At 45.9% G+C, this 13,932-nt stretch overlaps 1 protein-coding gene across 2 annotated transcripts in view; it reads right to left on the reverse strand.

The window, feature by feature from the left end:
• Window positions 1-717: 717 nt before the first annotated feature.
• LRIG2 (leucine rich repeats and immunoglobulin like domains 2) overlaps window positions 718-13,932 on the reverse strand; it is a 46,554-nt gene continuing 33,339 nt past the window's right edge. For both annotated transcript variants that reach the window (XM_053655901.1, XM_053655902.1), the window contains 7 exons: window positions 13,349-13,512; window positions 12,571-12,891; window positions 11,359-11,640; window positions 9,820-10,269; window positions 9,089-9,238; window positions 7,280-7,534; window positions 718-5,076 (listed from right to left, as the gene is read on the reverse strand). In XM_053655901.1, coding sequence (XP_053511876.1) covers window positions 4,850-5,076; window positions 7,280-7,534; window positions 9,089-9,238; window positions 9,820-10,269; window positions 11,359-11,640; window positions 12,571-12,891; window positions 13,349-13,512 — 1,849 coding nt within the window. In that variant the 3' untranslated portion in view covers window positions 718-4,849. The remainder of the gene's footprint in view (window positions 5,077-7,279; window positions 7,535-9,088; window positions 9,239-9,819; window positions 10,270-11,358; window positions 11,641-12,570; window positions 12,892-13,348; window positions 13,513-13,932) is intronic.

The raw sequence follows: 13,932 nt of genomic DNA on the forward strand, positions 1-13,932 counted from the left end.
GCACCTAGCACCAGGGTGAACACCTGGAAGAGGACCGGCAGCCCTCGGGCAGCTCCCGGCCACGGCGCACCCGTGCCGTGCTCCAGGCAGCACGGGACTCTTACCCACAGCGGGAACTTCAGACGGGTATGAACTGTTCTCCATCTGAACTAGTACAGTTATTTGGAGACCCTCTGAAAAAAACCCCACAAATTTAAAACGCACCATTTCGCTCCTGTACTTTACAAGAGACCAGAAAAATCATAATGTATTTTAGCTTTATTGAACACATATTACAGTAGACGAACAAGTAGACAAACACATGCTTTATAAAATATACATTCTCGTGTGTGAGAAAACATAAATAGATATGAGGAAAGGACCACACTGAACAACTTGGATTATAATGCTCGTCAGGGACAGCTAGTGCCGGGACTGCTCAGACTGACACCCTCTGACGGTGGGGTGGGGGAGCACAGGGGGACGCAGTGGGTAGGAACAGTCTGTGGGTCAAGAGGCCACTTTCAGTAGCCAAGAAATATACTAAGAGCAGCTGACCAGTTGATGATCAATTTCTTTCAAGACAGTTACAGCTGATAACCATACTTACATTTGCAGACAGGCTCAACTCAAGCTGTATCTCACCTTCACCCCACCCACCGGGGAAGATTATTGAACTGACAAAAAGCAACACACAACCTTGAGGGAACAGGTCCAACTACTACTCTCTTAACACACACACACACACAACTTCGTACCCACAGAGCCTTCAGATGATTTATGGGCTTTCAGGTGTTTAGTTAAAAGTGGCTTGTAATATACCTCTCAATTCAGAACTTGTTATTTTTGCAACAAACCAGGCAGTGCCAAAAACGAAAGAAAATTAAGGTTAACTGATGTTGGTTTAGATTGTACTCCAAACAAAAAAGTGAGAAGGAGCAAGAAGGGAAAACATCTGCCAAACTGAACTGGGAAAAGCAGCTTGCAATAGAAAAATAAAATATTACTTGCAGATTGCCAAAATAAATTTCAGCTCAACTATTCGCAAGTACCTCTGTTATCACAATTAAGAAGCAAGATAAGAAATGGAGAGCACAGCATAAAATGAGAGCAAATTCACCTGTTGCTCCGTTACCCTCTTAGCGCTTCTGGGGGCGTTTAAACAATGAGAAAAGGCCACAACACACTCAGCTAAAATACTGGGTATAAACCTGAACATTTCCGACCCCACTCGAAACGGAGCCCACTGGTAAGAAGAGACAGGAATGAAAGTAAAGAGTAAAAGGGAGGGTTATAATACATTATAGTTTCTCAAACTTTCTATTATGGCAGTGCCATTTGTATCAGTAACTAGTAGTTACAGATTTCCTCAGAAAAATAAACTCAGACTTTCACGTTTTCAACCATGAACACAGACGAAATAGGCCAAGCCCCAAAATTCTTTTAAAAAAATTCTTCAGTGCTCTACACTTGCTTTACATAAAGGAATCTGAAGGAGGAAGTGTTTCTGGGGATTTCTGACACCAGAAGAATGAGAGAGACCTCGGTCATCCTGGCCATATTCCATCTCAATGCAGACAAGCCTTCAATGCTGTAACAGAGGATTCCTTAGCTCTGTCTGTATTTTTCCCACAAAAGGCTGATTATTCCAACTGTCAGGCAAACCTGACTGTTAGCAAGCTTATACAAAATGATTGGCAACTGTATTCTGCACCTGCCTGTAACTCCTGCCCCACTGACCGGATCCACGTCCTTTGGAATAAAATGAGAGAATCTCACCCTCATTTCATATGATAATGCTTTAAGTAATTCAAGACTTATCACCTCTCCCTTTTCTTAGGAAAACGGCTAAGAGTCTAAGTAGCTTAACAGCTTGGTGTTTCTTTTACAACCCCCCCCCAATGGGCAATGTGAAGGCAACTGTTCTTCAACGTGGAAGTTACCTCACAGGAAGACACACATCTGAAGCACTGAGCTGGCACAGGGAGGGAAGCGCACTGGGTGGAGTCTCTGCCATCCTCTGTGCTACAAAGTAACTTGCGTGCTAGGGTAAGCATTTTAGAAGCTGCTGAGTGACAGAAGGCCAATGGCTTCAGGGCAGCCCCCGTGTCAGAAAGGCCTGGAGGTCAAGGACGATGCTATAGTTCTTCCAGGTAGACTGGGAAGAACCAGTCTGAGGGGAGCAGACCTCGGTGGTAACAGACCTGGGGGCAGAAAGCAGTCTCCCCCGCATTTTTGTCTGCCTTGCCCTGCAACGTCCCTGGTCAAACTGGCAACAGGCAGACATGACGCCCTGGAAAGAAACACTGAGGAACGACCAGTCCTGATGATGGGACGGGTTCAATCACTGCCTGCTCAGAAACACAGGCAGTAATGAGAAGGTTCAGGACTCCTCCTAAGGTTAGAATTTACTGAATTTATTATTACTTTGTAAGCCCAGGGGTAGGCTCTGCACATTCAAATTCCTGACTAGTTTTTCAGACCAGTTTTTCAGTTACGTAGACAGGCTGGAAACACTGGGAGCACACCGCACCACTGGAGCCACCCTGGCGGAGACCCCACCCACCGGAGCCTGGACTCCAACGCCGCCACAGGAGCAGCGAGGAGGCACCGGTCCAGCTTGTTGTCATCCCCTCGTGCCTAACAGGTGATGTTCACCTGCAGTCTAGCTCTAACTCCACCTTCTCTCTCAAGGAAGTCTATCCCAATGTGAGTGGGAGCACTATGGTTACCGAGATAACCTTGAACCTGTGAGGAAGGTTAGCTGGGGCCAGCCTCCAGTGGATTCTGATGCCTCCAGTGGATTCTGGTGTGCGGGAGCACTGCAACGAGACCTGCTGCTCTGGAGGGCCACAGGCACTTGTCATTGGAGCCAAGAGTCCTTGTTTACTGAGAGTGTTTTGAAAGAGAATATTTCTTCTCATGATTATTTCTTGTACCTCCCGCTGCAGAGGAAATAAACCTGGCTCAAGTCAAGGCAAGCACCATCACTCTTGCTCTACCCTGACAAACATTTCATGAAAGCGGCTTTTTGTCAGAGTAGCAGAATCCTTCTTGGCTCCTGCCGGGATCACAGATTCATAGAACATTACAGCTGGAAAGGGCTTTAGAGCATCTGGTAACACGCACTCATTGCATAAATGAGAAAACTGGGCTGAGATGTCAAGGGACTGGCCCTTGATTATATAACTAGTAAGTAGCTGAGCTGGGAATGAAGTCAGCTCTCTTGACCCTAAGTTCGCACAAATTATACTACGACCTAGTCCGTAAGAAGGATCACAAATTGAAGGGTAGGGAAAAAAGATATTTAAGCAGTTCAAAGTAGAAATGAACAGAGGCCGGCAGTTTGAAAAGGAAAAAGAGAAAAGCATGGTGGAACGAAACAGCTCAAGAGGTGCTGCTGCCTATGGGAGAAAAATTTAGGATTGACAACAAGTATGAAATTATAGCAAAAAACCCCAGAAATTATGTGAGTTTAGAACCGCTGAAATGCACACTGACTTACGTATCTTTGCTCAAGTGACTGACGTCAGCTAGCAGGCAGCTAGCACTTACTAGATCTGGAGGACAGACTCGGACCACCTACATAAGGAGCCTGCAAGCACCCAGACTTCAGTCCACTGCGCTCCATTAGAGTGGCGGGTCCTTTGTTCACATAAAGCTTTTTATTGTAAGAAATTTGGAAACCTTTTGGGCTTAAATAATCCCAAGGACCACTCCAAAGCTTTGCAGTGTAACCATATCTGCACATTCTTCTACTTCCAAAAGCCCCCTTCCCTTAAGAGACACTGTGCATTGGTAGAAGAGACCTTATTAAAAACACAAACAGAAAAGAAGCAATCTTTGGTTTCCTCATTAACTAACTACTCTGTTGAAAGAAGGTATTCCCCAAATGAGTTCTCCTCTATCTACGCACATGGCAGCGCCAAGACTGCTAGTGCTTTGGAAGAGCCTTTTTGTGCTGGAAAGGTACCGTTACCTGGCACTCGTCAGCAAGTGTCCAGTGAGAGACGTGTGAACCTCTAGGTACGAAGTGGGTAACTACACCAGGACTGTGTGTGTGCACCCAATCATGAGGTACCTTGCCTCTATACATATACTTCTTGACAAATGGCATTTCAAAAACCTCAAAAGGTCTTTAGATTCACTAAACCAACATACACAAAATCTGTCTGTGGTCTGAGAAGCTGCTGTCAACACTGTAACTGGATATTACATACAATTTTGGCATATCAAAAATATTTACACTGCAGCCAACACAACGAATACAAAAATTATTTATAAATGCACATACATTTACAACGAGCTCCCTGGGTGACAGGGAACGCCCCCACCAAAATGAATTCACCAGAATATAAAACCCGTGACCTGGTACCAGCTGGCCAAGCCTGGGACTTGTTGCAGACCTTGAATATCAAAGCCCCACTCTCCGCCACATGCCGAAAGCCACTGACCAGTCCTAGAACACTCGGCGGGCTCCAAAGTTCTTCTTCTTTAGGAGACAACACAGAACAGGGAGGTTGTCTCAGAGCCCCTCTGTGGGCTGGGACCACTGGACACCGAGCAGCAATGAGACGCTCCCTGCTGCGCAGTGCACAGCCGGCTCAGCCCACGGCCCGTCAGGAAGCGCTCTGTCCTCTGTCCTCCTCTGCCCCCGCACACTTTTGATCACATGTACCACTTCCGTCAGCCACTGCCCCTTTTTGGTCAGGTGTGAGCCCAAACAAATGCCCGGCCCACTCGGTGCGGTCGGATGTAACTGTAGACAAAGAGTAAAGCAAGTGCTGACTGTGAGTTTCGTCTCAACTCTGAGGTAGCAAATACGAAATGAACTAACTCGGGCCTTTGCCCGGATTTCATCCCGAGTGTCTCATGTGCCCTCGCTACCATCCTGAACGTTCCGAGTCCTAGTGAAATCAAAAGCGCGGTCGTGTAACCTGTGATGGGGCCTGGGGGAAGCGGAACAGTCCGTGTCACGCTCCACCGGGCCCTCGTTGTGACGAAGCTGTGGTGACTCAAGCACCGGCTGCTGGGGAAAGGGAGGCCGAGGCGGGCCGAGTCCATCACTCGCACTCCACGGCGGCCGCTGCGGCGTCTCTGAGAACCAAAGACAGGAAGTACCGGTGGTGAATACAAGCTTGAAATTAATTTTCTAAAGCTTCATTTTCTTTTACCCAAATCTCCAAAAAAAATAAATAAAGATACCCAATATTCCTGAATAAGGGTACTGAGGTCAAATATATACTTGCTGCCTTCTTAGCAATAACTTAAAAAACAAAACAAAATCTGGAACTATGGTCTTGCAAACGTTTCTACTCAACAAACTGAACCACTATGTACTGAATCCATGCTATGTATCTTCTACTGTTGCCTACTGTTAGTGGTTCTGCTGCTACAAAATTTGAAAATAAAACTCCTTAGACACACAGAAACAGACGAAGAGACTAACAGTATCCACACTGTAATGAAAGTTGCATGATACACAGATAAAAACTGATTCAAAGCAGTCATTTTTAAATAATTAAATGTCTATTTTTCTAAAAAAAACTACCTTAAAAATAAACCTTTACTCCCCAGCTTCTAGTATGCCAATAATTCTAACAGTAAAATAATAGCCAAAAGTAGTGAATCGAATTATCTGTACTTGGGGTTCAAAAGAGTCCACTTCTCATTCTCTTTATTTACTGCAGGGGTGAGCTCTCTCCCTAAAGATCATTTACTGAAAGCTGTCTTAACTTCATGGGGATGCACTGTAGAGAAAGCAGGATCCAAACAAATGTTTAAAAACCCCATGTGAATACCAGACAGCAGGGTTCCTCAGGCTTTAACATACATACAAATAACCCAGGGGTTTTGTTCAGAGACTCTGGTTCACCAGGTCTGGGGTGGGGCTCAGGATCTGCCTTTCTACAAGCTCTTGCCGACAGACCACACTGTGCGTAGCAATGAGAGAGAGCACCCTGGACAGGAAACGAGCAATGCACCAACACACTCTCATTTGCATTTCCTCATTTACAGACCAGATAGATGAACAATTAAGATACCCCCAAAGTTAGAGAAAAGAGGCACTGCATTTATAGGTCTATTGAAAAGACTTTTGTGTGTGTGACTTTTCTGGGACACGGGAAGACAGACTCAGTGTTGGTGCATTTCTTTCCTGGACACCAAGACTAATTTTAAAGAGACTAATTTTAGTAACACTATACTTTCCTCTGACCTGTACCCTCTTTAAAACCTTCAGAGAGTTGGTCTCTTAACTAGACAAATAGACAAAGCTTTTTAAACGTTTCATGTACGTGTTACTATTACTTTCATCTTTGTTTACGTGAAGGAGATTTGAAATGCTAAGGATATAATTTGGTGAAGGTTTTTACTAAATATTCTGAAGTGTTCGGCTGCTGTGCTGTCAGGTAAGCACTGAATGTCAGTATCACTTGACAGGTGTTTGCTTCGAGAGCCCATCTCGAAGGGCCCATGTCCGAGCCTCCTCCTGCCAGCACTGCTCCTGGGAGCACCCCGTCTTCCTCCGTAAACCTGCACGTCTCGGCCCGCCCTGCTTCCAGTGCTCCTGGACCTCAGACCCACACGAGGGTGACCGACAGCTGGTAAAAAGCCCAGATGGACAGGGAGATGTGTACAGTAGTGCCCCTCACAGTCTTGAAAGAGTTCTGTTTTGTTTTGCTTTGTTCTACTGACCAAGGTGTTAGCAGATGCTCCATCTGTCCCATTTAACATGTATTCCTTCTCCTGGGCCATGTGGAACCAAGGACACCCCCCAACACTGCTTTTCCACATCTGCCCTGATCATGCCTCACAGACAGAAGCAAACACCTGTCAAGTGATACTGACATTCAATGCTTACCTGACAGCAGAGCAACCAAACACTTCAAAATATTTAGTAAAAACCTTCACCAAATTATATCCTTAGCATTTCAAATCTCCTTCATGTAAACAAAGATGAAAGTAATAGTAACACATACATGAAACGTTTAAAAAGCTTTGTCTATGTGGCTTCTGAAGGTTTAGAGTTGTGACCTTGTTACTCACACACAAGCTGCTTTCATCCTGCAGATGCAAACTTCTCTGTGACTCTAAGCTGGCAAAATCTCCTGCTCTAGTTAATACCAGTTAACAACTGCTAATCATTCCCTTATACTGATTTGATGGCTTCCTGTCAAATAAGAGTGCTGCCTACGTGACAGGAAAAAAATCAAGTGGGTGGAAGCGAAACCAAAATAAACAAAACCAACCCCGCTGTGCCCTTTACCACCGCCCCTGTGTGGAGGGCGGTTCCCCTCACCAATCTTCTCCCGGTCGGGGCGAAAGGCAGGCAGCCCCCCATCTGCTGGCAACACCAGGCTCTCCAGGGCAGAGGCATCTCGAGAAGGATGTGCCAGATACGTCTCTTTGGGCATCTGGACCATGAGGCTGGACAGTGTCTGATCTAGAACGTCCTCCTCGGCAATGTAGGTGTACGGACAGTGTTCTCGCGTCCTGGAGTAGATGTTGGCATTGTCGTAACAATCGGAGCAGATGACCCGCGTACTGGTGCCACCTGAGGACAGCATGGAAAGGAATCCCAACGCCCTTCAGTTAAGGGACCAGCGTCACCCGTCCTCGGTGTCCTTCAACACCTGCTATCCTCACCATCAGAGCTAAGCCCGATGAAGGTCGAGGTCCTTCTGTGAATTAACTAGTTCTCACAAGATCTCTGTAAGGAAGGGGCTGTTACTTCCCCGTCTCCCAGATGGGGAGACTACAACACAAAGAAGTTAAGGCGCTTGCCCAAACACACTGCCAGAGTGAGGAGCTGCACTCAGGCGCTCTGGCTCCAGGGCTCGGGCTCTCGACAGAACCGTCTTTGTCCAGCCTGGACGAGAGCATGCTCAGATCAAGGGAGCCAAAATAAGGCTGGCACTGCACTAAAAGACACATTTGGCTTAAGCAAACTCAACAAAGAACAGGGAGTTACGATGACTTCACTTCACAAAAGCCTGGGTTACTTTCAGGAGTCAAGAGGTTAAACAACAGTAGTTATAGAAAGTAGCCCCCAAGAAGCCAAGAATCCTGCCTGACAAATATGTGTTTGGCAGAAGCAGAAGTTTAATAGTGAGCTCCTCGGACTGTTCTGTGCTTCTGAAAACTGAATGACAAAAGAGAGGAAAGAGAGTGAGAAAGAGTGAGTTACTAATTCACGATCAAGCAACCAAATGTTAGAACTAGAAGACATCCAAATGTCATTAGTTTAACCCAGAAGGCAAAGTTATTTCCTACAAATTTCAGAGAGTAAAGGCTTTAAGTATTCTTTTAGAAGCTAGACATGCTCCCTTTTCCATGGAAAGCCAAAATAAAATTCAACTTATCAATTACATAAAGTTCTGTCAAAACCCAGCAAAAAAACCCTCTAGAAACAAAACAGACCTTTACTTTGTCTAGTACTTGAAGTACTACACAGACTTGTTGAAAGAATATGCTAGAATCTTTGGAGAGAAGTGCTTTATAAATATTGTTTCTTTGCTTTAAAAATGAGGAAATTAAAGCTCTGATCTTGGCTTGTTCATAGCCACAGAGCAGGGAGAGGAACTGAGAATCACACCCCGGTCAATGCCTTGCTCCCACTCCCCTCCCTGCGTTCTGTCACTCCCTGTGGGGAGGGGGAGTGGGGAGAAAAGCTGCGTGGAGAAGTCGGGTGCGTTTAATTAGGGCACATTCTCTCTCTCTCTCCCCCTCTCTCTGATACGTGCTGAGAAACACCCTCCCCCTTTGTATTTTGGTGACTGCACACCTGTCGGCAGGAGAAATGAACCTCCCCCAGGCGTGTCTGAAGGATGCTCCCCCTGAATCAGAGCAGAGACACCTGAAAACAGCTCCTGGCGCTTCTCCTTCCCACCACGACACTAGTTTGGGAGGCTGCGCCGACTCCTCCCAATCCCTGTAGCACACACTTCTGGTGACTTCTCTGCTAATTTTCATCCTACTTTGCATGGCCTCAATGATTTGAGTGTCCCTTTAAAACACTATTTCAGGTTGAAGAGGGAAACAATCACTAAAAAATAAACTCAGCAGGGCAGGACTAAAATTGTAAGCACAAGCAACGGAGAGTCATTACCGTCAGGGCCTCTGTGCAAGTGCCCACTGGCCGGAGGCATCAGCTGCTGGTGACTGCCTGCCTCCGAGCTGCTGTAGCCTTCCTGTGGCTCCGACAGAGTTCCTTGGGAAGACAAGTAGCTGGGAATGTCTGCAGGCAGATTAAGCTCCTCTGTAAAAGAGAAATGGGTTTGTCGCTCTCAAATAAAGTGAGGTAATTTACGCCAACACTCAGAAGACCACCTTGCAAATGGGTTCCACTGTGACACTACTGGCCAGGGAATGTTCTGTATTCCTGGGAACTCAACAGCTCTTAGGATTCTCCCCTACACCTACTCCTCACTGGAATGCTTTCCAAAGCTCCACTGTGAAGGTATTACCAGAAGAAACAAAACCTAAGTCTGAAATCTCGTCTGCAGGCACACGTGCACGGTCTGCGGCTGAGCGTCCTCTCTCGGGGCTTCAGGGCAGGGGTGTGAAGACTGATGCCAGGCGTAAGGGTTCCATCTCCCCACAGGGAAATTACGATGGAAATGAGCACAGGTATTAAGAAAAGAAGAGGGAGTGTCCACAAATTCTTAAAATTATTCATCGCAGGTTCTATTACATCAAGGAAATAGGACATTCTAACAGAACAACTCTTCCTTCTACCACACAGTTATCAAAGCTCCTTAGTTTTTATATTTTACAGTAAATCCTATACTACATTTCTGGCTCAAGTACAGGCTGCAGGTGTCAGCGGGGCCCACTCACCCGTGTTTGTGATACTGTAGTCTTCACTTTTCCTTCTCATGTGGTAAATCACAATGACCCAGATCAAAGAGGTGCCCACAACGCAGCAGACCACCACGATGATGACAATGCCCACTGTGGTCCAGCCATCATCTTCATGCCCAATGCCACTCTGGGAAGAGTCGCAGTTCGGGGATGACATGACATTCAGGTAAATGTGACCGCGTTCTGTCCCAAGAGTGTTAGACATAATGCAGGTGTATTTCCCGGCATCCTCCAGCCCAGCGTCCACGATGATGAGGAGCTGGTTGGCGGCAGCGAAGAAGTGCCGCTCGGTCACCAGCAGCGGCCCGTCGTCTTTGGTCCAGTTGAGGCGAGGGTGGGGACTCCCTCCGGCGATGCACTGCAACACCGCGGTCTCGCCCCGGGCGACCGTCTTGTCCTCCAGGGGTCTGATGAATGAGGGCGTCTCTGACAGAAAGATGTATAAAAATCATATTCAGCAACTGCATTTCTGAAGTCCTACTGAATTAGACCGAGGAGGTGAAAATGAAATAGGTACTTTCATATAGTCGCAAGAGGACTAGAAGTTACAATTTCAAGAAAGCAAAAGCCTCAAAAAAACCCTAAATTTTATTTCAGTAAGTCCACCTGGGGCGTGTTATCTAAGCTAGAAAACTCAGAGATCTCTACAGAGATGTCTATTATAAAATGAGTTGTAATTTTTAAAAATAAAGGAGAAAACCTAGCAGGAAACTGATTAAGTAAATCACAGTACACAACCACGTGACATTTTATGAAGACGGGTGACAGGGTAACCCTGTGATAACAGTAAGTGGAAAAAACAGATGAACAAAACTCCATAAAAATGAGTCTCAAAGAAGTCCAGAGTGACAAGATCTTTAACAAGTGTCTGAGTGACTTTCCCTCCTTTATTCTAATTCTGTGTGTAAAGTTTTTTAATACAATATACCTGGTTTTTGATACATGTAAATAACACAAACCAGCAAATGTTTAAAAACCTTCATATGTAGGGAAACAGAGAATTAGAAGCAGATTTAAGTTCTGTGAAGAAAAACATTCTCCCAAGAAAAACACAGGCTTGTCAGGAGAAATCTTTAGGGAAGACATTTTACCAGAGCATAAATTTAAGAGGAGTGTACTGGAAGGAAAACCGGAAATCTAACTAGAAGACAGGTCATCTTGCCTGCATTAAATACATTTCATGGACGGGGGGAAACAGTTACACTGTTTGAAGCTCTGTGTGACGCGGCAGCATAAAACAACCAAGGGAGACATGGCAGGAGAGAGGGACCTGAGTATTCCATTCAGGGATCGAGATCTCCGAATCCGCCCTGGGCAGCCCCCAGGTCTCACCTATCAGATCCACTAACCTCCTAGGCTCACATAACCCTGCATAAACCGGCAAACGAGGTGATGAAGAGGTAAGGATCACAGCGGAAATCTCGGACTCAGCCTTTTCCTGTCACTGAGGTGAAGATTAGGTCCCTAAAAAACAGGCTCCTACAAAAGCAGGGACCGGTGGAGCAGCGCACATACCTAACACTGTGAGTGAGGCATTGGCTGAGAGGCCTCCGGCTATATTCTGGGCCATGCAGCTGTAGACCCCCATGTCTTCCATTTTCACGTTGGCAATGAAGAAGACATCGTCCTCGGGCATGACATGCATCCGTCGTTCCCGGGCCGCAGGAAAGTCAGTGCCCCCGTCTTTCTGCCAGGAAATCTGAGGCGCAGGGTGCCCTTCTGCGGCACATTCCAGTCTGGCCATGGCACCGGTGCGAATAGTTAGATCCATCGGAGTTTTCAGAAAAGATGGCATCTCTGTTCCAAGAAAGATCGCGGGGAAAATGGGTGGGGGAAAAACACGCAGAAAACACAGAGGCCAAATGGCAACTGCTACAATGCTGCATTTCCACACTGACCGTGAAACACAACTTCGGAGGCCCTTTCCCTCTCACAGTGTGTGGAGCACAGTGACGACTAGCTCTGCTGGCATGCATGACACACCTTCCCGATCCCCCCATGGCACAGGGGACACAGACGGCCACCACCTTTCTGAACTCCGTATTTTGGAAGCTGGCATTTACTGAGACTCCCTTACCTGAGAGACCGAGCGGTGCTTCTCAAACTACCATGTACACAAAGCTGCCACGGCAACTGTATGGCACCAAAAAAGTGTGCCTTCAAAAATCCCATAGATCAACACAGAAGCAAGACACAAGTACATCTTCTGGGTGCACAAAGCCTAAAATGTTGTAGTTATTCAATCTAATACATTGGACTTTTTTTTATAGCCACAGCGAAGAAGAGCATTAATTTCAGAAACAGTTTGGTGTGACCACGTTCAGACAAAGATGATGACCGCGGACCCAGACATGTCCCAGACACTCCTGGTTACTGGAAGGCCTTGTGAGCAGTGAGAGTGCATTTTACGGTTGTCAGAACAGAATTATGGTTCTGGGAAAAAACACAGTTTCGAAAGAATTTTTCCAAAAGCATACCTAACAGTGAGAGCCTGTCTCCTAGGGCCATGGAATTCATATTTACCCCTCAACCAGTGACCAGTTAGGGACAGTAAGTAGACAAACTGACAGTGCGGTCTTCACATAATCACAACCCCAGAGACAAAAATGGTAAGATCCGCCCCTCAAATGTCAGGTTTAGCCTAATTTTCTTGAGTCGAGTGGTTCAAAGTTGAATGTGAAGAAGCTTTCTAACTACGAAAACTGATTAGGGAGCATAATTCCTTACCATTCACAGTCAGTCTGGCTTTTTGAGAATAATTAGAACCAAAGTGATTAGTAACAATGCACTGGTATTTTCCCTCATCGGTGAAATTCACATTGGACAGATGTAAGACACTGGTATATTCCAGAGCCTCTCCAGCTTGCTGCTGGTAACGAACGAAATTCTCAACATCGGGATCACACAGGATTTCACTGTCTTTGCGCCACACGGCAGACATGGGTGAATCGCTGCTGCTCGCCGCAGTGCACGTCAGGGTCACATTCACGCCTCGGAGAGCAACTGTGTTTCCAGGGTGTGTTCTTATCTGTGGTTTGAGAAAATCATCTAGGGAAAAAAATAATGGGGCGGGGGCAAAGTCAGTTGTTTGCTTTTGCTTCTGCAAGTTCAATTTTAAAACAAATAATGTACAATCGTGTGCTCTGTTCACAAATGGCACGTTAAGACTAAAAGAGACAACAGAGCTCGCCTCCATTCCCTCATTCAAAGAAAACTGGGCCCAGAAGGGCCACGGGGCTTCCTCGAAGACCTGCAAGTCGGTGGCACAGCCTGCCCGGAACTCAGGGCTCCAGACTTCAGGGGTTAGCACTTTTCTCACTACCCCTTACTTTCACTTATGCTTAGAATGTACTTCTTAAGCATTAGCAGTTCCTGGGGCAAAAAAAAAAACAAAACCCTTTACTAAAATTTCAAGACAAGTTCTAATCCTATTACCTCCTTTAAAAAAATTCTGTTATGAAGACAGAGGTGTGTCACATGTAAAATTTACAAAATTAATACAAACCACAGACAAAATCTCTCAGGTCCACACTCAGGAGGCTCTGCCCTGCCAGCCACTCGGGGTGGGCACAACTCGCATTCACGGAATGCTGGAAGTTATTGTCCACCAGCCACTGAAGCAGCCACTTCAGGTGGCAGTCACAAAGCAAACTATTTGTGTTCAGAATCCTGCAGATACAAAAAGGAAAAGAAGTACTTTGTATTTTATATTCCAAGTTCCTTCAAGCATTAAAAGGTCACTACACATCTAAGTATTTTTCTTGCCAAAATAATGTATAACTTGAATCTACTGTGAGAAAACAAATTCACCCTGTGAGCTTGAACTCCTCAAATATCGTTAGTGTCATGAAAGATATTAACACAGAAGAGAGGGAGGGACAAGGCAAGGGACCCATTTCAGAGTAAGGAAACTAAAGAACAGTTACAACGAAATGAAATGCATGATCCTTGGCATGTAGCTTTCACAAAGAAAGCTACAAAGAACACTTTCTGACACTGGAGAAGTGAACTATGAAATGCATATTGGGTAGTATTTTTCCTATGTTAATCTCACCGGGGTGACAGTAGGGCTGTGGTTATGTAGGAAAA

This window comes from Artibeus jamaicensis, unplaced genomic scaffold (assembly GCF_021234435.1).
Source record: "Artibeus jamaicensis isolate MK-2021 breed Jamaican fruit bat unplaced genomic scaffold, CSHL_Jam_final scaffold_1689, whole genome shotgun sequence".
Taxonomy (NCBI): domain Eukaryota; kingdom Metazoa; phylum Chordata; class Mammalia; order Chiroptera; family Phyllostomidae; genus Artibeus; species Artibeus jamaicensis.